A 22,212-nucleotide genomic window follows, 5' to 3' on the forward strand; every position below is an offset into this window, starting at 1 on the left:
AAGAAAATATTCTTAAAGAACCCCGTTACTTACCAAAAGAAAAAAAGTAATTCCAGAATTACAATTGTGTACATAATAGAAATTCAAGTATTAAAATTGCGTACATAAGTAAAATTCGGGAATTACAATTATGTACATAACTAGCTGGTTTCCCGGGCTTCGCCCCGGAGGACATATGTAATAAGACACGCAAATAGTCTCTCTCTCTCTCTCTCTCTCTCTCTCTCTCTCTCTCTCTCTCTCTCTCTCTCTCTCTCTCTCTCTCTCTCTCTCTCTCTCTCTCTCTCTCTCTCTCTCTCTCTCTTTCTCTCTCTCTCTCTCTCTCTCTCTCTCTTTCTCTGTGAGTATCATTGCTTGTCTATTCTCTTTGCTCCTGCTTTAAGTGAATCTGTCTTCTGCCGTAAGCCGCCTTCGGGCCATTTTTTTGGCGCATAAGGATGAAATTCAACATCAGATTATGAAGAGGGTGAATCCTGCGATTCTAGCGTTATCCGAGACTAGATTGACTGTAGAAATTGAGGATAGTGAGGTCAATGTACCGGGGTACAGTATAGTTAGATGTGATGCTGAAAATAGAAATACAGGAGGAGTACTGTTATATGTTAGGGAGGATATTAAATTTAGGATAGTTGATAAGAAAAAGATAGTGTCAAACTGTTGGTGCGTGGTGGTAGAATTGAGAGAGAATTTGTTTAAAGGTATAATAGCAGTAGTGTATCATTCGCCGAGTGCGTCAAATGGCGATTTCGTGAGATTTCTGGAAGATACGGTCGAAGATTTAATAATAAAGTACGACTGTATAGTGATAGGGGACTTTAATATAGATATAATGGTAGATTCATTTTACACAAAGAAATTATTAACGGTAATGCAAAGCTTAGGGATGAGGCAGTATGTTGATTGTCCAACGCGAGTTACAAAAGATAGTCGAACGAGCATAGATTTAATTTTTTCGAATAAGGAAATAAAGGTACAAGTGAACGAGAAACCTAAAATAACGGACCATGCATGGCTAAAAGTAGAATTTAATATGAATAAAAAGGGAAATAAATATAAAGAATTTAGAGGCAGGGACTATAGTAAATTTAATGTAGATGAATTTCTTAGAATAATGGAAGAAAGAACTGAGCAAGGTCAAGGGCTGGATATAAGTATAAGGGCGGAGAGATTTGTTAATAGTATAGTAAGTGTATTGGACACTGTAGCACCTAAGAAAAAGTTCAAGATTCCGAAAGTATGGGAAGGGAAAAAGTGGTATTCAGATGAAATTAGAATGGCAGCAGATAGAAGGGATGAGGCTCACAGTAGAGCAATAAGCACAGGTAAGGAGCAGGACTGGGAATATTTCAAGAATGAACGAAATGCAGTAGTAAAACTTATCAGGGCAAAAAAGAAAGAATATTATGAGAATATGGTAGATAACAATAGGAGGGATCCTACAAAGATGTGGAAAACTTTGAAAGAATTAATTAAGGGTGAGCAAAGGGGTTCAGAAAACATCGATAATGTAGATTTTGAAATATTAGAAGACATGGAAGAATGCAATATAGCTGATAAATTTAATACATATTATGTAAAAAGTATTAGTAACATTGTGCAATCTATTAGTAATAAGGGGATAAAAGGCACAGATAAGAGACCTATTTATGTAATTGAGAATAAGGGGATTATGGAAAATTTTGAGTCAATTAGCGCAAGAGACCTGGAACAAATTGTTAGGGAACTACCACGAAAGAACGGAACAGAGGAAGGGATAAATAGTAATATACTGAAAATGGTGCTACCTGTGATAAAAGAAGAGTTTGTTGGGGTAATAAATGATTCGCTTAGGACAGGTAAATTTCCAGAAGGATGGAAAACATCCACGATAATACCGATACCAAAGGTAAACAAACCAAAAAAAGCGAGCGAGTATAGACCGATTAATATGTTACCGATATATGAAAAAGTATTAGAGTTAGTTGTAAAAAAACAGTTGGAAAAATTTCTAGAAGACAATGAAATAATAACCGAATACCAATCGGGATTTAGGAAACAGCAGTCGTGTGAGACAGCAATTCAAAGTTTTATCGAGGAATGGAAGTTGATAATTGAGGAGAAAAAAATGGTGGGGGTGTTATTCCTGGATCTCAGAAGAGCGTTTGAGACAATAGATAGGGTAAGATTAGTGGAAAAATTATATCAGTATGGAATAAGAGGAGTGGTGTTGGAATGGATAATATCGTATTTAAGTAATAGAAAGCAGCAAGTTAGATTCAATGATATATGTTCTAAAATAATTGAGACAATATATGGCGTGCCACAGGGATCCGTATTAGGACCTCTATTGTTTATTTTGTATATAAATGATATAGTTAAAGTCTGTCCGGAGGGAAGTATATTTAGATTATTTGCAGATGACACGACCGCAAGTGTAACAGGTGAAAGTTGTGAGGAATTAGAAATAAAACTAAATATGGTGCTCGGTATACTTGAAGAATGGATGAATGTGAATATGTTAAAAATGAATGCAGATAAAACCAAATATATGATAGTTAGAAGTATAAGGAAAGAAATAAAAGCAGACATAATAGTAAAAAGTTTGGATAGAACTATAATTGAGCGTGTCGAAATAACGAAACATCTGGGTGTAATGATCGATAGTAAACTCCGTTGGGAGAATCACTGTGATTATATGTTAAAGAAAATAGGGAAAAAAGTGAGTTTTCTGAATAGAATAGGAAATGATATATCGGTGTACACTCGATGTACTGTGTATAAGTCTATCATAGCGCCTCACTTTGAATATTGCGCAACGATGTTAGTAGGCATGGGTGAAACGCAACTGAATCGACTGCAAGTGGCACAAAACCGTGCCATGAGAGTCATACTGCAATGCTCGCGATATACAAAGGTAGAATTGATGCTGCAAACTCTTAAGTTTATGAATGTAAGACAGAGGCTAATGTACAATGTATGTATTTTTATTTTTAAGATAGTAAGAGGCATAATGCCAAAACATTTAAGTAATAGAATAGAAATAGTAGGAGATGTGAGTGGACGGCAAACGAGGCAGGCTGAGAATATTAGAATTCAATATCGCAGGACGAGAAGCGCACAGAAAAGTCTATTTTATGAAGGTTTGAATATGTATAACGCCCTACCGATAGAAATTAAACAATGCGAAAGAATTGAACCATTCAAACGTAGGTTAAGAGAATATATTGTACCTCATGTAGAGGAATTAATTTAAGGATATTTTATGTAAAAAATAGCCGAGAAGGCTAATAAAGCTCTCTCTCTCTCTCTCTCTCTCTCTCTCTCTCTCTCTCTCTCTCTCTCTCTCTCTCTCTCTCTCTCTCTCTCTCTCTCTCTCTCTCTCTCTCTCTCTCTCTCTCTCTCTCTCTCTCTCTCTCTCTCTCTCTCTCTCTCTCTCTCTCTCTCTCTCTCTCTCTCTCTCTCTCTCTCTCTCTCTCTCTCTCTCTCTCCCTCCTTCCCTCTCTCTCTCTCTCCCTCCCTCTCTCTCTCCCTCTCTCTCTCTCCCTCTCTCCCTTTCTCCCTCTCTCCCTTTCTCCCTTTCTCCCTCTCTTCCTCTCTCTCTCTCTCTCTCTCTCTCTCTCTCTCTCTCTCTCTCTCTCTCAGCAGAAAGATACCGGTCGTACGAGATCCGTCATCGTCGCACTTAAGTCCCACGAAGTTTGCGATTATGTTCTCAGGGCCGTGCGCCGTGGACGTCGGCTCACAGTCAGTGAAGTTTTTCCGGGCGATGTCTCCGGTTATATCCGTGTCAATGAATTTCTTCCTGCTGATACGTACGATCTTCTGCGTAAGACTAAAATTAGGGCTAAGCAGTGTTCGTATAAATATGTTTGGTGTAGAAATGGTAAAATATTTGTCCGCAAAGACCATAATCAGCCTCCTATAGTCATCGCCTCTGAGGCTGGCCTGGCCGATCTCCAGTGACCTGTGGGTGAGGTGTGCCATGTTCCGTCGCCGAATTGTCTTGCTATTGCTCATTTCAATGCTTCCTCCCTTCCTGCCCATCTTGAATCTATCCAGGCCTTCCTAGCGTCTAACTTCTTCTATATTATTGCAATCTCTGAAACCTGGCTCCATTCACATATTTCTGACGACCTCGTACGTATCGCGGGATATTATCTCTTACGGGCTGATAGGGAGGGTAAGGAGGGGGGTGGCGTCGCTTGTTACGTTCATGATTCACTTAGGGCGCATGTCCTGGCGTCATCTCCCTCTGCTTTCTCGAATGCGCCGGAGTATCTTGTTCTCGATATTCGTAACGTTGCATGTGAACCTCTTCTATTTACTATCATGTATCGTCGGCCAAAAGCTAGAAATTTCAGTACATATGTTGATGTCCTTACTTCATTTATGCACAGTTACAAAAATATCATTATTACCGGCGATTTAAATTGCAATCTTCTCGTTCCATCATACGAGTCTGGTTACTTGCGAGGCATGGTTTCACAACTGTCGCTTGATATTGTTCAGTCACAACCTACTTTTTACACAAGTTCTTCCCATTCTTGGTTGGACGTCTTCATAGTCGACAGCACAAACAAAGTGCTATCATTTCGTAAGTCTGACGCTCCCTTCATCAACGGTCATGATCTCATCGAATTGACTTATTCATTTGAAGTGCCGTCCTTCAAGAGTCGCACCCTTGTTCGGCGTTGCTACAAAAAATTCGACAAACAAGCGTTCACTATCATTCTCACCTCCATGTTATCCTCATCTTTTCCGTGTGATTTCGGTTCGATGAGGCTCAGTGATTCTGACCTTGACCATTTTCTCAACACCATAACTAACGACATCACTGCCTGTCTGAATCTATACGCTCCAATTCATACCTTTAGAGTGACCTGTCCGTCTGCGCCTTGGTTGACTGAGGCTCTGACTCTCAAAATTAGACACCGCAACCGGCTCTTCAACATCGCGCGTAGATCTGGTGACATCCTTGACTTTCACATTTATAGGCTTTTCAGAAACAATCTTACGCGTGATCTTAGACGAGCCAGAGAACAGTATCACACAGATAGACTAAATAAAATTTCTGATCCGTCCAAGATGTGGCGCGAACTTTCCAATCTTGGTCTTATCGAATCACCTCGTTCTTCACCCTTTAACTTTTTTTCGCGTGATCTTTTGAATGCTCATTATGCTTCTATTTCAAACTGTAAAACAACCTTCGTTCGAAACGCGGATCTAGCTCGCGGCTGGGCTGGGTTCGAAGGAGGTGCGGAGGAACGGACGCGCGGTGAGGTTCGGCAAAATGAAGTGTATCGTGGTTAACAACTAACGTGACAGAATTTATTATATAATGGACGGTCGCGATATTTACAGCGGATTGAGCGCACAGTGTAACAGTCGCGGTATGCACAACGGCGCGGTGAGCGCAGGACGCAGAGTCGGGGCGCACGCGGTGCGCGCGGGAGTGCACGCGGGTGGTGATCGTGACGGGCGATCGGCGTGTGACGGGTGGCGCGAGGTAAGGCGCGGGGCGCACGGGCGCGGATACGGCGGCGAGATCGCTGCAATTCGGTGCGTTCGGTGGCAGGCGTATCCGGTGAGAAGCGCTCGGTGGAGGCAGAGAAGCGCTCTGCCCCCGTTCGGATACTTCGTGCGCAAGGACGCCGGTCGGGTACCGAGAAGCGCTCGGGGAAGATAGAGTAGGCCAGAGGCTCTCTACCTTCGTCCTGACCAGCGGGCGCGGGGTGTAGGAGCGCCGGTCGTCTGGCGAGAATCGCTCGGCGAAGACAGAGAATGCCGGGGGCGCTCTACCTTCGTTCTGACTCGCGGGGGTGCGGTGGAAGAAAGCCGGCCGTCGATCGAGAATCACTCGGCGAAGACAGAGAATGCCGGAGGCGCTCTACCCTCGTTCTGACGTGCGGGCGCGGTGTGGAAGAAAGCTTGTCGTCTCTCGAGAATCGCTCGGCGAAGACAGAGAATGCCGGAGGCGCTCTACCCTCGTTCTGACTTGCTAGAGAGATGCGGGAATTCAGGATCGGTGCGGTCGGTCGGAGCGGTGATCGGGAAATCGCATTTAGCGTTAAAAACGCTCGTCTTTTATACCCGGCGCGGCGGTGTTACGCAGTGGCGGGGGTAGCGACGGCGATCGCGAGCGCCGGGATGGTGCGGCGGAACGGTCGGAAAATACGGCGTCCCGACGCCGCGATCGCGTTCGGCGGTCTTCGGTCGCGGTCGGCATCGCTCGGCGCGTCGAGACGGTTGCCACGGCAAGCCCGTTCGCGGGCTTCCTAACGTTATATGCTAGCGTTTAAAATGTGGGCACACGTGCCCTGTCTTTGCCCTGCGGGTGGTCGGCCGGGCGGTCTCGGCGGGATGTTATGCCGGAACGATGCATATTTGGGGGTGCATCGTTACAACTGTTATCCTTCTTGTACACATTCCCAATTTTCTGATATCTTATCCATAGTGCCCGGTGAACCGCAGTTTCATTTTTCCCAAATATCCTTTGACGACCTGCGCTCTGTAATAGCTTCACCTTCCTCTCCTTCTTTTGCTTCCGGCTCTGATCAGTTACCACTATTCGCCATCGCCTTGGCCCTGCCTCATATTGGTAATCTCCTGACCACATTTTTCAATTGTTGTCTCAGCTCAGGCCATTTTCCATCTCCTTGGAAACGTGCTATAGTACGTCCACTATCCAAAGTTAAGTCACCCATCTCTCCTTCAGACACAAGACCTATAGCCAACCTGTGTGAACTCTCTAAACTATTCGAAAAAATTATTCATCGTCAAATCGTTGACTTCATCAATTTGCATAACATCCTTGATGCTAGGCAGTCTGGATACCGTAAGGGTTATTCGACCCAGTCTGCCCTCTTACGACTAGCTCATGATATCAGGAGTGGTGTCGACGTAGGTGAGATACTGATACTTGTTCTCTTCGATTTCAGTAAAGCCTTCGACACTGTCTCTCATCCTTTGCTTTTGACCAAGCTCAGGAAATGGGGCTTTTCTGATATCGCCATTAAACTAATTTTCTCGTACCTCACTGGTCGTCTCCAGGCTGTTGTAGATTTAGAAGGTGTTTTCTCTGAGTGGCTATCTGTCACTGCTGGTGTTCCGCAGGGATCCGTCTTGGGACCTCTCCTTTTTTCACTTTTCATTAACGATATCGGTGAGTTCTTAAGATTTACAGAGCACTTGATATTCGCCGATGACACTCAAATCTATCGCAGGTGTCTCTTTTCTCAATTAAATGCTGGGCTTCAACTTGTGGCGCACGATGTGAGCGCAGTCTTCGAATTTGCTGCTACAAATGGACTGACTCTCAATTTAAATAAATCCAAGGTCTTAATACTTGGTAGCAGAAATTATGTCAAGCAAATCGATCTTAATGACCTTCCCCTCATTTCTGTTGATGGTGCTTCGATTCCTTATGTTACCGAAGCGCGTAACTTGGGTGTCATAATGAGGTCTGACCTCTCTTGGGCTAGTCATGTCTCCCATATTTCAAAGAGAGTGCACTTCACGCTATACAAGCTCAAGTTCCACAAGAACTCCTTGTCACTTCAGCTACGGGTAAAACTTGTGACTGCTTTGATCTGGCCTCTGTTGGATTACTGTTCTCTTGTGTATAACGATGTCACTGATGAGCTCAACGGTAGATTGCAAACTCTTATCAACTGTGCAATTCGCTTTATATTCAATTTAAAACGCGACGAACACATCACGCCTTTTCGTCATCAATTGAGATGGTTGTCCGTAAGAAACAGACGTCTGTACTTTCTGGGAATTGAAATGTACAGGATATCCCGCGGTATGTCTCCCAGTTACCTCTCCGAAATCTTCGCTAAGCCTGATTCCTCAATTAGATGTTCGTCGCGGTTTGCTCTTGAACACGCGTATCAAATTCCTATCCACAGGACTGAAACTTATCATAGGTCCTTCCATTTAGCTGGAATCTATCTATGGAACTCTCTTCCTACTGAGATCGTGTCCTCTTCAACCGTCACTGTATTTAAACGTAAGCTTTACAACCATCTCTTTTCTCTTGAGTCCAATTCCGTGCATGCTTCTACCTCGGAGCCGTCAGGCGTTGGAACATGACACTAATATCAAATCTAGTCGCGTGCCAAATTACTTTAAGTCGCGTCATCTGATTGTTAATCTAGTCGCGTACTGAACCATTGTTTTGGTTCTGGGTCATGTTTTTGTAGTCTTACGATTCTGTTGCTTTTGTTTGCTATACTGCGTACTGTATATGTACATATTTTATTGGTCGATCGGCAAACTAACATGGAATTCGTCAGTAGTTTGTAAATTGCGCTGCGCTTTAGTTTTTAGTCCTTAGTTCTTAGTTTTATATATATTACTTGCGCTTTATCATTTTCCAATTTGTTTTTACACCGATCATTTTTGCTCGCCTCATGAGAGAGTGCATTCACATGTCTTCGGTCGCTGCCATATGCATATCACTCGCTCGCCAACATTTTCAAATTTTATTTACTGTTAAATGCATATCGGTAGTGATTACACTGCGTCTCGCACATGTTTATTTATTTTTCTTATTATTTTCTTATTATTTTTGTTTTTATTATTTTTGTTTGATATTTGATTATTTGTTGTTTGTACATTTAGATATATATTTGTTAATTCACTAATAGCCTAAAGTCTTGACTATGGCTTAAATAAAACCAATCAATCAATCAATCTCTCTCTCTCTCTCTCTCTCTCTCTCTCTCTCTCTCTCTCTCTCTCTCTCTCTCTCTCTCTCTCTCCTCTCTCTCTCTCTCTCTCTCTCTCTCTCTCTCTCTCTCTCTCTCTCTCTCTCTCTCTCTCTCTCTCTCTCTCTCTCTCTCTCTCTCTCTCTCTCTCTCTCTCTCTCTCTCTCTCTCTCTCTCTCTCTCTCTCTCTCCCTCTCTCTCTCTCTCTCTCTCTCTCTCTCTCTCTCTCTCTCTCTCTCTCTCTCTCTCTCGCGCGCGCGCGGCTAGAGACAGACGCCGCGTGAGATAGAGAGAGAGTAAAAGTCGCGCGTAAAAGTCGCTCGTGGCCCAGGGGGGGGGCTCGATGTAGCCCAAGGGGGGGCTGAGCCCTCTCTAGCCCCCCCTAGTTTACGCCCCTGTTCATAAATAAAAATATTTTATTAAAATACATAAATTTTTCTTGTAAAAAAACTTGGCGCTGCTAGACCTCGAAATTTTAAATAAATAAGGATAACAATAAATAAAAATAATTCAGAGAAGAATGCGACGGGAATAACAAAATGATTATCAGTGGTGTGTATGTGCGAGTGATATGGGTGTGCGTGACGACGGCGAATAATGCGGCTTATAATTAAGTATAGGATAAGTTTTCGATGCTTTATTTATTTATTTAAAATTTCGAGGTCTAGCAGCGCCAAGTTTTTTTACAAGAAAAATTTATGTATTTTAATAAAATATTTTTATTTTGTACTGTTACCTCTGTAATTCTTTGTGATTAAATCTTTTATTCTATTGAAAAATACATATATATGAACTTTGTATTTAAATACCTTGTATTCCCTCGTTGGATTAAATATTTTAATAAAATATTTTTATTTTGTACTGTTACCTCTGTAATTCTTTGTGACACTAAAAAATACACACGTAAACTTTGTATTTAAGTATCTTGTATTCCCTTGTTAAATTTAAATAAAAATTTTTAATTTTATAAAATTGTTATCATACATTCTTTTTCTAATTGACATCATGTAAAGGTTTTTCAAAGTAGTGCAACAATTATTTTTTGAGGCAATATATATGTTCTCTCTGTAATTGGCGCTGTAATTTAAAGAGATATTATTTCTTTTTTGTAATTGTAATAGATCACTTGAAGCGCGACTCTTCTTTGATAAGGTAACATAATTTTGTGATGTGTATCACTTGGGTTATAATTTTTTGGAAATAAAGATACTACTGCTTAGATTTTTTCGAGATTTTTCGAGATACAAAGAGTACGTCTACCACTTGTTACTTAGGTTTTTTCGAAGTATAATACTACCACTTTCTTTTTTTTCGAGGTAACAACATATACACTACTATACGTGTACTTGGCGCCTTTTTTACCTTTTTTTTAAGAAAGGTAATTTTGTACGGATATCACGCCTTTTTGTAGTATTACGCATTTTATAAACAGTATGTACAGGGTAAAGCTATTTGGAGGTATAATACTACCACTTTGTTTTCTTCGAGGTAACAACATAATACATATACACTACTATGCGTGTACTTGGCGCCTTTTTTTACCTTTTTTTTAAATAGGTAATTTTGTACGGAAATCACGCCTTTTTGTAGTGTTACGCATCTTAATCTTATAAACAGTATGTACAAGGTGTGAAGCTAAAGGTGTTACGGACTATTATTTCTAAAGAAAACAACAATTTAATATTTTGCTTAGTTTTTTAAAAATAATAATCTGTAACTCTTTTAGTTGTACACCTTGTATATATTTTTCAATTTCAACATAAAACATAATCGCAATATAGCATGATTAATGTTAATGCTATACATATGTATATTAAAAATAAAAATGTAATGTGTCTGAAGTTGTTAATACACACACACACACACACACACACACACACACACACACACACACGCACACGCACACGCACACGCACACGCCCACGCCCACGCCCACGCCCACGCCCACACCCACACCCACACCCACACCCACACCCACACCCACACCCACACCCACACCCACACCCCACCCACACCCACACCCACACCCACACCCACACCCACACCCACACCCACACCCACACCCACACCCACACCCACACCCACACCCACACCCACACCCACACCCACACCCACACCCACACCCACACCCACACCCACACCCACACCCACACCCACACCCACACCCACACACACACACACACACACACACACACACACACACACACACACACACACACGCGCGCGCCTTAGGGTAGCCGAAAAGAGAACAAGAGAATAGTATCTTCGCGAACAATGGAGCTAGTCTCATGACGATTAGTCAAGTACAAGAGCGAGATCGCAATGACCGATATGCAAGTGGATTAACCTAGTCGCGAAACGTTCACCCGTTATACTGTTGAAGAACCGACCGCATAACATTCCGTCTTTTTCTAATCCCGCTGTGAATCGATTTTCCAGCTAACGTATATCTTATGTCTTCGCAAAGCGTAACTTTTAAATCCTTTAGGGAGATCAATCACTTCAAGACGACACATTTTTTTTAGAGCGATTGAAGAGAAAGACAGAGAGCTTGTAAATGTCGCGAATAACGTCTTGGACGAGTATAGTAGCATATACGTACGTCAAGTCGGGAGGCGAATAGAAGTTAAACAATGGAGAAAAAAAAGACAGACCAAGATATGCGAGTTAATTCAGTTATGATATATTTTTATATATTTTACAGAAGGCGTATAAAAGATGTAAGAGGACTTGCGGTAAAAATTGATGCAAGTCTTAATAACTTCAAGGATTAAACTGACGAATATACAAAACCTACTAAATGTACTCAAAGCTACTTAATGATTAATACAATGCTAAATGAAGTGTTGTACAAAATTTGAATAGAGTCAAAGATTGCGGTCAGCTACATATTATATACACGAAAATGAATTACGAATGATTATTACGTAACGATGTTCATTGCGCCATATTATCGCTATATTTTCGCTTTGTTAAAAAATTATAATAAGTTATAATAAATTGAGTTAATCGCAGCGCGCGACACAGTTATGTACGTGAGCACTGTGAGCGATTTAATGATTGTAACCTTACTTGTATACATTTCCGAGAAAAATATTTCTATATTATGTTTAACAACAATATTAAATATTAACATTTCATAACTGCCAAACGTTTCCAATTGAGTGCAATTGCACGAGTTACGAATCATTTATAGACTCTTTTTCTCAGTTAACTAGTTTCTGCTGTATTGAAATCTTGCATAGAAAAAAATGTATTAACATATCGCGCAAGAATCATCAATATCTAAGTAAACAATTAATTAAATATATACAGTATATATGCGTACATCTGGATTAATCCGAAAGCTTAGTCTCCATCTTTTGAAACATAAAATAATTTTATGCCACAACAGTAAAGTGCGGAATATTAAATAAAATGCGCCATTTAACAATAACTTCTAAGGTAACAAGTTTAATCTACGGTGACCTAAATTTAAACGTGAAAAGAAATTAAATTTTTTCAATGAGTTCTCGAATCGTCCCCAATCAGAAATAGATATGTCACGTAAAAACGAATTTCCTAATTCGTCTGAGTTATTCGATACAATGTTCTAGTTTAAATGTGACACTACTTTGTAAAATGTTAAGTTTTATTGTTTTCTCTACTCTACGATCAATATAGCAATCTTTATTAATTTCTTTCTTTCTAAATAAAAATGTTCTACACAATCGGAAAACTATTTTACAACATGAGTAAAGAACGAAGTCAAAAAGCGAAATAATCAATTTTGACGCGATTAAAGGGGATCATCAATGGCGATTGTATTAAACTCTAGTCCATACTAAGAATCGCGGATTATGCGTGAAAATTGTAGAGTTTCTTGACAACTCTTATGTACAGATGGATTCAAGTGTTTCTGGCTTCATTCATCTGGTCCCATGCTACTTGTTCAGCATGTCCGTTCATTACCAGTTCTTTAGTAAAAAAAATTAGCTTTAAAAAAATCAATTCATTTCAATTAATTTGCGCATCTGCAAAGAGATTCTCGAAGATTAAATAATAATAACTACTTACCTCATAATTTTATATCATAAAATAAATATTTTCATAAATATTTTCATAAATATTAGTTTGAATGCGACCTTCAATCTGAGTTTGGGCAGCAACTCCCTTTGAGGAACAATTTTGTACCACATTGTAAGCTTCTGTCGACCATTTACCTGCAAAAGAGTAACATCAAAGTATAATTACATACATATCCAAAGACTAATAATTTTGAGTAGAGATGTATATATCTAAAATCTACTTACACGTAGGAGTTGATAATAATCTCGTTGATTGGAATGTGGCTTGGATCAGTCAACTCGCGAAACTGTAATGTAATAATAAATCGATTAGAATTTTCGGATACATCACTTCATACGATTCTTTCACACGATGACGGTTAATGTTAATTTCCGATTACCTTATTATTATGTTTCGCGTTTTCTATACTTGTCGTCATGACGAAACATCTGACCGAGACATTGCGCTTCTTGGCTACCTCAATGTATCTCTTTCTCGAAGCTGGATCGGGATTGGTATTGTCTATACGTATACTTTTTCTTTGATTCAAGTATTGTTGGACTGCGGCAATGCACTTCTGCCAGCTGCCTAAAGTGTCTCTGTTGACGTATCCGTATTCCTTCAGATAATTCTTTGCAAAATGCGATTTTCCGGAGTCTGGACTGCCGACCATAAGTACCACCTGTTAATGGATATCTATAAGCACGAGGAAAGAGCGGGCCTCTGTTCACATTTGACGTTCACGATGATATTCGTGTTATGCACGATGCTTCTGTCGAAATCGAGGAATGACATGCCGGCAAAGTTTTACTTAGGTATTTATCATTAAAAGAATACTTTGTATAATTCTCTTTTATGTTATTTTTTTATTTTTTCTCATTAGATCATGGTACAAGAGGAACGAGCACATTTTTCCAGCGAGTAGATGGGAACCTTTTGATCCAACGAAAAGTTACGACAAGTATACAGTGTCGGATAAAAATAGGAAGAAAGATAAAATCTGATAAACTTAGATTCAACGAATTGTCCAAATTCGTTTAAAGGATTCAGATTCAAAGGACTGTAAATATTATAACCAGATAAATAACTTTGTTTCATCGTACAATTGATTCATTATACAACAGATTGTAATATATTACAATATATATACACATATATATATATATATATGTATATTATATATTGTAGCTACATTGTATTTTTAAGGACTGTGATTTTAATTCATTCAGTTATGTGATAATATTTAATTCATTTACTCGATTATGTAGCTCTACTAAATTACAGTCCTTTGAATCTAAATCCTTTAAACAAAATTGGACAATTCGTTGAATCTAAGTTTATCAGATTTTATCTTTCTTCCTATTTTTATCCGACACTGTATACTTGTCAAAACTTTTTGTTGGATCAAAAGGTTCCCATCTACTCGCTGAAAAAATGTGTTTGTTCCTCTCGTACCATGATCTAATGAGAAATAACATAAAAGAGATAATTATACAAAGTATTCTTTTAATGATAAATACCTAAGTAAAATTTTTCCGGCATGTGATTCCTCGGTTTCGACAGAAGCATCGTGCATAACACGAATATCATCGTGAACGTCAAATGTGAACAGAGGTTCGCTTTTTCCTCGTGCCTAATTGCAATATTACATACATTAAAATAACATGCCAACATTGTGATATTGCTTCATAAGTTTTATCATTTAGTATCTTTACCTTAGTTACAATAAAATCGTAAAACGTATAATGGTGCGGTAATATAAGAAAGATCCTTCTTGACATACATTAACTGATCTGCCATTACTGTTTTAAGCTCGCTGAATTCACGCTTCAGAACTTCTAAACATCTCTGAAGAAGCTGATAGATAGAATTACCTGTATGTGAAAATTTAATTTATGCAGTAGAACATTATATATCACGCCAATGTTACTCCAAAAGTGACACTGGAGTATTTTAATAACTTAAAAATTCTCTAAATTACTGAGACATTCACCTTTCTTCATTATAACACTCCGACGATAGCCAGATCCATCCCAATAACTGAATGTGATCTCAATTTCTTCTTCCTTCAACGCGTTCTGCTTTCTAGCCCATTCTTGCCTCAATTCTTCCTTAAGTTTATTTTCCTCCTCCTCCCTTTCCCTATCTGGCAATAAACTTGTATCTACATCTGGATTTTTCTTAATCTTCTTAATCGCGAGGCCTTCAGATTGCTCATTTTCTGACTGCGGGGATTTTTCGGCATTGTCTTCGTCCAGATTAAAAGACAAAGCTTGAATCTGTCTCTTCTGTTTGTTCTTTTCTTTTCCTGCTCTTTTTCACGTTCCTTGTATCAAAGCATGATATGTATGACTAGATGACATTCAGAGCACTGGGCGAAAATCACATAACATTCAGAGCACTGGGCAGAAATCACATATATATATATATATATATATATATATATATTCACGGCAAACAACATATATAACATCGTGTTATTTTTATTACATTTAGGAAAATTATTTCATATTAACTCAATAGGCGTTAAACTTGCATACATAGGGAGCTTTCCAGCAAGTGACACAAGCCGACACAAACGTCGTTCTATCTTTCTTTTTTGGCAATGAGTAACAAAGACAAAACGATACCTGTGTCGACTTGTGTTGCTTGCTGGAAAGCTCCCATAAGTGAATCTCGTGTTGTATGTAAAATTTTGTAAGAAATCGGTAATCTAAACTATACTACGTTTACGCGAACGTTACTTAATTCTGTAGTAACTTACGAACGATACGATAATTCCTCCGCATAAACGGGAGATTTTATAGTAACTACGATGAGATATCGTTCGTATAAGTTACTACAGAAGTAAATACTCACGTAAACGTAAACTATTATAATTCCTGTCACATGCACTTAGTCGCGTAAAAGAGTCACGGTGCGGTTTCGCTTTGCGTAGTATAATAATAGGATAATTACATGTAAATAAAACAATTACCTTGAATCAGAAAAAATATTAACGTCGCGTCGCGTAAAGAGTCACGATCGGTCTCGATCCGCGCGTATTTGACGTGGGACACTACCGTGTTATAGGTTAACTGACTGTGTGACAGCGCGCTAAACGCACTATCTGCACTGCGCGCAGTACACACACGTATACATCGAAACTGGCGATACTAGCAGCACCGCCAGTGTCGAAAAAGTGAAAGTGACGCGACTCCAGCCAATGAAATGATGGCATGGCATGAGAGACGGTCGACGTAGAAGTATCTTAAAAATAAATTTTCACATTTGGACTTTGCGTCGCTATATCTCCGCTCGTAGGGCACGTAGCGGAAATATTATAAGAGAAACCCCCCCCCCCCCTAATTCGACCCCAAGCTATCGATGAAGCCTACTTAGAACTTGATCCGTTCACTCGTTATCGAGATCTCAACATCTCGAGTACTCGCAACTCGTCGCGTCGCGTAAAAGAGTCACGGTTGGTCTCGCTCCGTGTGTACTTGGCGCGAGACACTACCGTGTCTCTTGATACTTTTAGAAAAACCACTGCCCATCCGAACATGAATGACAGGAAAGGGAGATATCAGATTTTTTAGACACACAAATGTCAAGTTTGTAGTTAATTCCACTTCATAAGCATGGAAGTGTGAATCGAAGCCAAAAGTTACCATGACTCGACATACAAGACCTATTTCTCCTTCATCATTTTGAAATACTTTTTCAACCAAACCAAATACGGGGAGATTGTCATTTTCTTCACAAAATTGTATTACTACGCAAGTCCAGAAGCTGTAAGTAATATCACAAACTTTTACCCAACTCAGCAAGAGACAAGGCCCATTGAAATTTGCGGGAACTGAATGTGAGAATAGAAAGAAATCTTTACTGGAAGAAATATGATCTAAACATTCCTCACTGCCGTTATCTTCGCAAGGTGTGAGCCCCCTTTTTGACATAAAGCGATACGACAAACCCAACTGCTCCTTGATACACAAAGTTTTCGTAATATTTTTCCTAGATGTAGTACAGTTAGCCTTTTTCTTTTTATCTTTGTGGTTGCCTTCAAATCGAATTGAAGAAAGATTTATAAGCGGACCAGATTGTTCAAGAACTGTGCCGTAATGAATAAAGTTATGCCCCTTTGGCTTCACCCTCTCATTCGGAAAAAGCTTCTTAAATAACTGAAGATGTTCAGTGACAAGTGTTCTTAACTGATTGGCATGACCCTTTTGTAACTTTCGGCACATAACAATATCCATAATTTGACTCATAAGCAAGTATAATTTTCAAACATTATTATTTACAGGAATAAGATCTCCCACAAGTACAGAGAATATGAGAATAAAAGTTGACATTTCACTACCTGACATTTTCAATGACATATTTTGTATTTCTTTTCGGGTCAAGTTCGGTGGTTTGTTTGAAAAGGCATTACGTTGATAATCAAAACTATTAAGCCTTGAATTCAAAACATTCAACGACAAACGGTTTTCTACAGGTGAAAGCACACAAATGAAGTGATGCAATATAAGCTCCATCAAGAAAGCAAACCACCCTTCTGGGCCATCATGTAACCAATCCACAGAAAAGTTTGACTCAGTACTGAAATACCGAACCTCATTCCAAACTGACTTTTCTTTGATACCAGTTACATTAGTATCTTCTAAAACAACATCAGCAAGATAAGTGTCGAGCCGAAGTCTACTTTCTTCGAAATCATATTGAGCAACTTCTTTGTGTGTTTTGCAAAGCCGGCAATAGTATGCAGCATTAAAGCTTTCTACAAAGCCAAGAATTGAATTTAAGCCCAGGTTGTCACCCATCACTAATCCTAGTGCAAAGTAAATTTGTTCAGATCCATTTTCTGTGTTAACAAGGATTCCCTCAAATTGTAGAAAATTCAATTTATCTATAACGTTATGAAATATTTTATGATTTTGGAAAACAACTCTATCGGATGAATGAAAAAGACTAGCCATAAAAATATTTTCTAACAAGGAATTTACTTGAGGAGGAAAACATGCAATAGAATAATAAAGTGCTCCTAATTTCTGAATACCAGCATGTGAGCCTAACGCGTCATTAACCCTTAAATGCCACCCGGGGTCCAGCGGACCCCAGACCCTTTAGAATGATATATTTTCAAATGTTCCCGCCAAATATGGAGCTCATATTTATTTATTTATTATTTTTTATTTTTTTGATTTTGGAGCCAACATTTTAACTGTTGGCGATCTTAATTTTTTATACTATGTTGAAATTGAAATTTTAACAATATAAGCATTTTATTCTCTTTTCTAAGCCTTGAACAACATTGAAAATAATTTTCATAACTAAATATCAAAAAATCAATAAGTAAGGAGACATTTTTCATGCTGGGGTCTTTTAGACCCCATGTGTCATTTACGAGATTCTTGAGAGGTGTGGCATTTAAGGGTTAACTTTAAAATCATCAAAGTAGACAAATAAAGGAATTACAAATTTGTCATTAAAATATTTTGCAACTTTATTTTTCCACAACTGACCCTGAATAAAATTCTCCAATATCTCTGTCTCCTTTTCAAGTTCACGCATGTAATCTTTAACTGAAGAGAGAACACCTGGCAAGCTGAACAATTTTTGAAGGGTTATTGTCATAGGTATAAATTGTGCGTGGACAGAAACAATTTCTTTCACCATGACCCCATGAATAATTTTATCATCAATCCTGTCACCAATTATATAATCATGAATTGGAATTAAGTGCCCAGATTCTCTAAGTGCTTTGAATCTACGATATTCTGTTGAAAAGTTAGAAAAAGACTCGAGAAAAGAATCAAATAAACATCCAAGTCCATCCATAGCATTATTTTCTATCCCTTTATGTCTCAGCTTCTCGTTAATCACTGGCTTTATAATACTTAAAAATTCAGCAAAGAGTTGTTTTACATCTATCATCAATTCTTGTACGAAACTACGAGGAAGTTGATGATTGGCATAGAGTTTCGACAAAAAGCGCAGTATAAGATCATTTACATTTTTTGAAATATTACTCGAATGTTCCATACACTGATCATTACACTGATTAGACTCCGCAGAATCTTCCTTATTGTCGTCCAATCCATTCCTATTGTCATCAATATCCATATCGTCCCTTGATCTTTCATTGTGCTGAATAAGAAGGGAACTCCCAAAAGAACTAGAAATATGGAAACTGTGATAAAACACAAGATGTCTCCGAAATAAGTCCCAATTACAAAATACTCGAAAACATTTCTCCTCGTGACATCTAAATTTATCTGATTTGTCCGTCTTATGCACTATAGATAAGTGCAGCCACAATGCACGTATATTACTGAATTGATTCTCACACTCTGGGCACACAGGCATGGTGTATACTTAATCGTATTTAAGCTTACTTAGTCACATTTCAACAGTGCAATCAAACGTTTTACTTCAGGGGCTGTTTCCACACTACTTTTCCACTGATGTTCAATTCTATAAAGAGCTTTTTCAATTACGACCCAGAGACGTTCACTTTGAACAGGATAATTACAATGAAGGGCGTGGTAAGCTTTAAATGCTACTTCAATTGCTCTTACTGGAGACTCCACTCTAATAGGCCGATCATCCAAAACTACGTAGCTAGAGGTAATATTTTTCAGATCTTCACCCACTATCACTGGGAATAATTGAAGCTCAGTTCCTTTTGTTTGTACAGTTTTTTTCATGCCCTCGAGCTGCTTCTCCAGGTCACCAATCACCTTAAAGTATTGTAATAAAAAGCTAGAGTGCTGTTAATAGAAAAAAAGTGTGCCAGAAGAAACTTGCACATTGCTTCCTCATAGTTTTTAAGTGTGCAAGTAGAAACCTGCACATTGTTTCCTTATAGTTTTTAAGTGTGCAAGTAGAAAATCTCGAAAAAAAATTTTTTCACCATCACAAAGCTTCCTCTATGAGGAAGCAAAAAAATTACTTTTAATAAAAATGTAAGTCTTAGTAACCATACCTTTAAATGCACGAGAAATCCTTCTTGAATTTCTGCTTTTGAGGCACGCCAAGGCTTCCTCTTCGGAACCTTAACTGGCACCACAGAAAGAAGTTTAAGATAATTGAACAGCAAGGCAGCCTCGCAATCTATGGGCAAATACAAACATTTTTAAGAATCCAATATCAGAATTAGGGAGAGACACGTAGAGACTTTAAGAAAACTCTAAGAAAACAACTTTCTTACCGAGACTTTCCTCTCGTACACCTATATTAATCAGCTCACGCTCAACTTTAGCTGAAAATTGTGACCAGTGAGTTAACATACGATTTTCTGCTCCTTTAAAGAGGACTTGAAAGTCATATTCAAGCTGTTGGAAAAATACAAATAAAATATAAATAAGAATAACTCCTTGAAAACAATGCACATTTTGTAATATGGCCATAAAGAAAAAAACACACACCAAAATATATCCTCCTGGCTGTCTAAGAACGGGATATTTGTTAATATAGTCAGCCACTTTTAAGTCTTTATTTCCTCGGTCACGTAGCTGACTTAGTCTAAAGGAACTTGTATATTCCCAGCATTCTTTAACTTCCTCCCATGGCTCAAGCTGAACTTTCAAAAATTCTAAGCTTCTTTTCAATCTAAGGTCATCTAATAAAGAAAAAAATTGTCATTTAAGTAGCATTACTTCATTTAATCCACATTAACTGTTAATCAATTTCACATTCGTCACCTGCTTCAGGAAGTATAGGGATAGATGCTACAATGTGCAGTCCTGAAGATGACGAGGGTTGACTCAAATTAGTTTTTCTTAGATTAACCTTCCTAAGTTCTTTATTTAGTTATATGGCCCTCCCTAAGTATTTCACCCTCCCATATGTCAGATCTGTATCAGAGAAATTCAAAGGTTTTGTTAAAAATTTGGACATTGCCTTTTCGGTGGCGCACCCTTTGACAAGATTTATTAAGACGGGGAAAGATAACCTCGATAAATTGGCCCATAGCAATGTCGTCTACAAAATTTCATGCAAAGACTGTGAGGCGTCCTATGTAGGACAAACTAAAAGACAACTCAAAACGAGAGTAAAGGAACACAGAATGGATATCAACAGAAGTTCTGGTTCTCCTTCGGTCATTTCGGCCCACAGACTTCGGATGGACCATGAGTTTGACTGGGAGGATGTGAAGGTCTTGGATATCGAGCCATCACTCGGGAAGAGACTCACTTCTGAAATGATTCACATAAAAAGACAGTCGTCCCCGCTAAACAAGCAGTGCGACACAGAGTCTCTCCCCGAGGAATATCTTTCAGTCCTGAATTTGTTTCCTCCTTAGTGTTCTCCTTCCCCTTCCTTTCCCTTTCCTCTCCTTGTAAGTACACACGGCTCTTTGTTTCCCCTTCCCTTTCCTTTTCCTCTCCTCGTCATTATATATACGGCTCCGCTCTTGCGACTATGTACAGTAGCCACTAAGTACTCACGGCAAAATACCACGTAATCGAGAATGTTGGACTACGAATGTCCCCATCGAAGAATATTGTACGTATTGCATTTAATTTATTGTCAACACGCCCGCAACGGTTATATTTGATTACAGCGTTACATTCGACGATTTTGTCTTCCCTGTCCGATGGAATTAAGGGAGTTCGCGCAGAATATTGCGACTTTGTTCTACTAGGCGTCCGTCTTATTTTATAATGTTCTCGGGAATACTTTTCTTCTTTGCGTATGTTTTTTATTAATTTGAACACTGAGGATGGTTCGACGTTAGAACCGAAACGTTTGTAACTATGTTTGTATTATTACACTGAATATATTAACATTGTCACCTTGTTACGGCTCGTTGCCCTTTATTTATTCATTTGATTTCTTTATTTAGGTTTGTATAGGCATCGTACAACTTGCCAGAAGAAGAAAGCCCTTTTCCTCGTTCACTCGATGGAATGTAATATGTTTCCTGCATAGAAGCCAATGTCAGAAATATAAATAAAAGTAACATATTTATAAAGTAAACTTCTGTACTTACAACAAATTCTCCAGGGAAACATTCAACAATCCACTCTGCTAATTGCATAAATCTCTTGCCACTAATCCTATAAGAACAGCAGGGAATATGTCGAATGTTATATATAAATAATAATAAAAAAATAAATAATAAAGAAAGATCTATTATTTTATGTAGAATCAAAGAAAAATTCAGATTTATGTATGTTAGACTTTTCTCAGCACATCACACACTGAGTTTTAATTTACTTTATTATGATCCTGAAAATAAATTTGTAATGGAAATTAAACACTATTAGTACTTACGTTTTATTAGTGTCTGCACCATACTCTGTTTGTATGATCAGTTCAGCTAATTTACATCGTGCATTGTTGTCCAAAGTAGATTGCTTATACCGCTCAAGAATAGCCTTTCCAAAGGCTGTTTTTTGGAGAATGTAATAAATGTACTGGCAATAAAAACAGATTTTGTTAGTTTGATCTATATCTTGCATTAATCTAATGAGTTATGTAGAAA

The 22,212-nt window shown here is 38.6% G+C and overlaps 2 protein-coding genes across 6 annotated transcripts; both read right to left on the reverse strand.

Moving 5' to 3' along the window:
* Positions 1 to 11,351: 11,351 nt before the first annotated feature.
* Positions 11,352 to 16,030, reverse strand: LOC139778134 (bifunctional polynucleotide phosphatase/kinase-like). 5 transcript variants are annotated; one of them, XR_011719489.1, is made up of 7 exons: positions 15,715 to 16,026; positions 14,731 to 15,108; positions 14,453 to 14,611; positions 13,138 to 13,399; positions 12,983 to 13,044; positions 12,747 to 12,892; positions 11,352 to 12,665 (listed from the first exon to the last, which is right to left on the reverse strand). XR_011719489.1 is itself a non-coding variant. In XM_071715955.1 (7 exons), the coding sequence occupies exons 4-6, from the start codon at positions 13,408 to 13,410 to the stop codon at positions 12,889 to 12,891; spliced, it is 339 nt and encodes a 112-aa protein (XP_071572056.1). In that variant the 5' UTR covers positions 13,411 to 13,433; positions 14,453 to 14,611; positions 14,731 to 15,108; positions 15,715 to 16,030; the 3' UTR covers positions 11,352 to 12,665; positions 12,747 to 12,888. The 5 variants fall into 5 exon arrangements, 3 of the variants coding, with proteins under 3 accessions (XP_071572056.1, XP_071572055.1, XP_071572054.1); XM_071715955.1 differs by having other exon boundaries at positions 13,138 to 13,433; positions 15,715 to 16,030; XM_071715954.1 differs by having other exon boundaries at positions 13,138 to 13,419; positions 14,731 to 15,138; positions 15,715 to 16,030.
* A 969-nt stretch (positions 16,031 to 16,999) lies between these two features.
* LOC139778125 (uncharacterized) lies at positions 17,000 to 22,023 on the reverse strand. The gene is made up of 6 exons (XM_071715939.1): positions 22,002 to 22,023; positions 20,426 to 20,524; positions 20,150 to 20,343; positions 19,933 to 20,056; positions 19,708 to 19,835; positions 17,000 to 19,462 (listed from the first exon to the last, which is right to left on the reverse strand). The coding sequence occupies exons 1-6, from the start codon at positions 22,021 to 22,023 to the stop codon at positions 19,118 to 19,120; spliced, it is 912 nt and encodes a 303-aa protein (XP_071572040.1). The 3' UTR covers positions 17,000 to 19,117.
* Positions 22,024 to 22,212: the final 189 nt, after the last annotated feature.

This window comes from Temnothorax nylanderi, unplaced genomic scaffold (genome assembly GCF_030848795.1).
Source record: "Temnothorax nylanderi isolate EJ_2023f unplaced genomic scaffold, tnyl_v1.0 TNYL_tig0173_pilon, whole genome shotgun sequence".
NCBI lineage: Eukaryota > Metazoa > Arthropoda > Insecta > Hymenoptera > Formicidae > Temnothorax > Temnothorax nylanderi.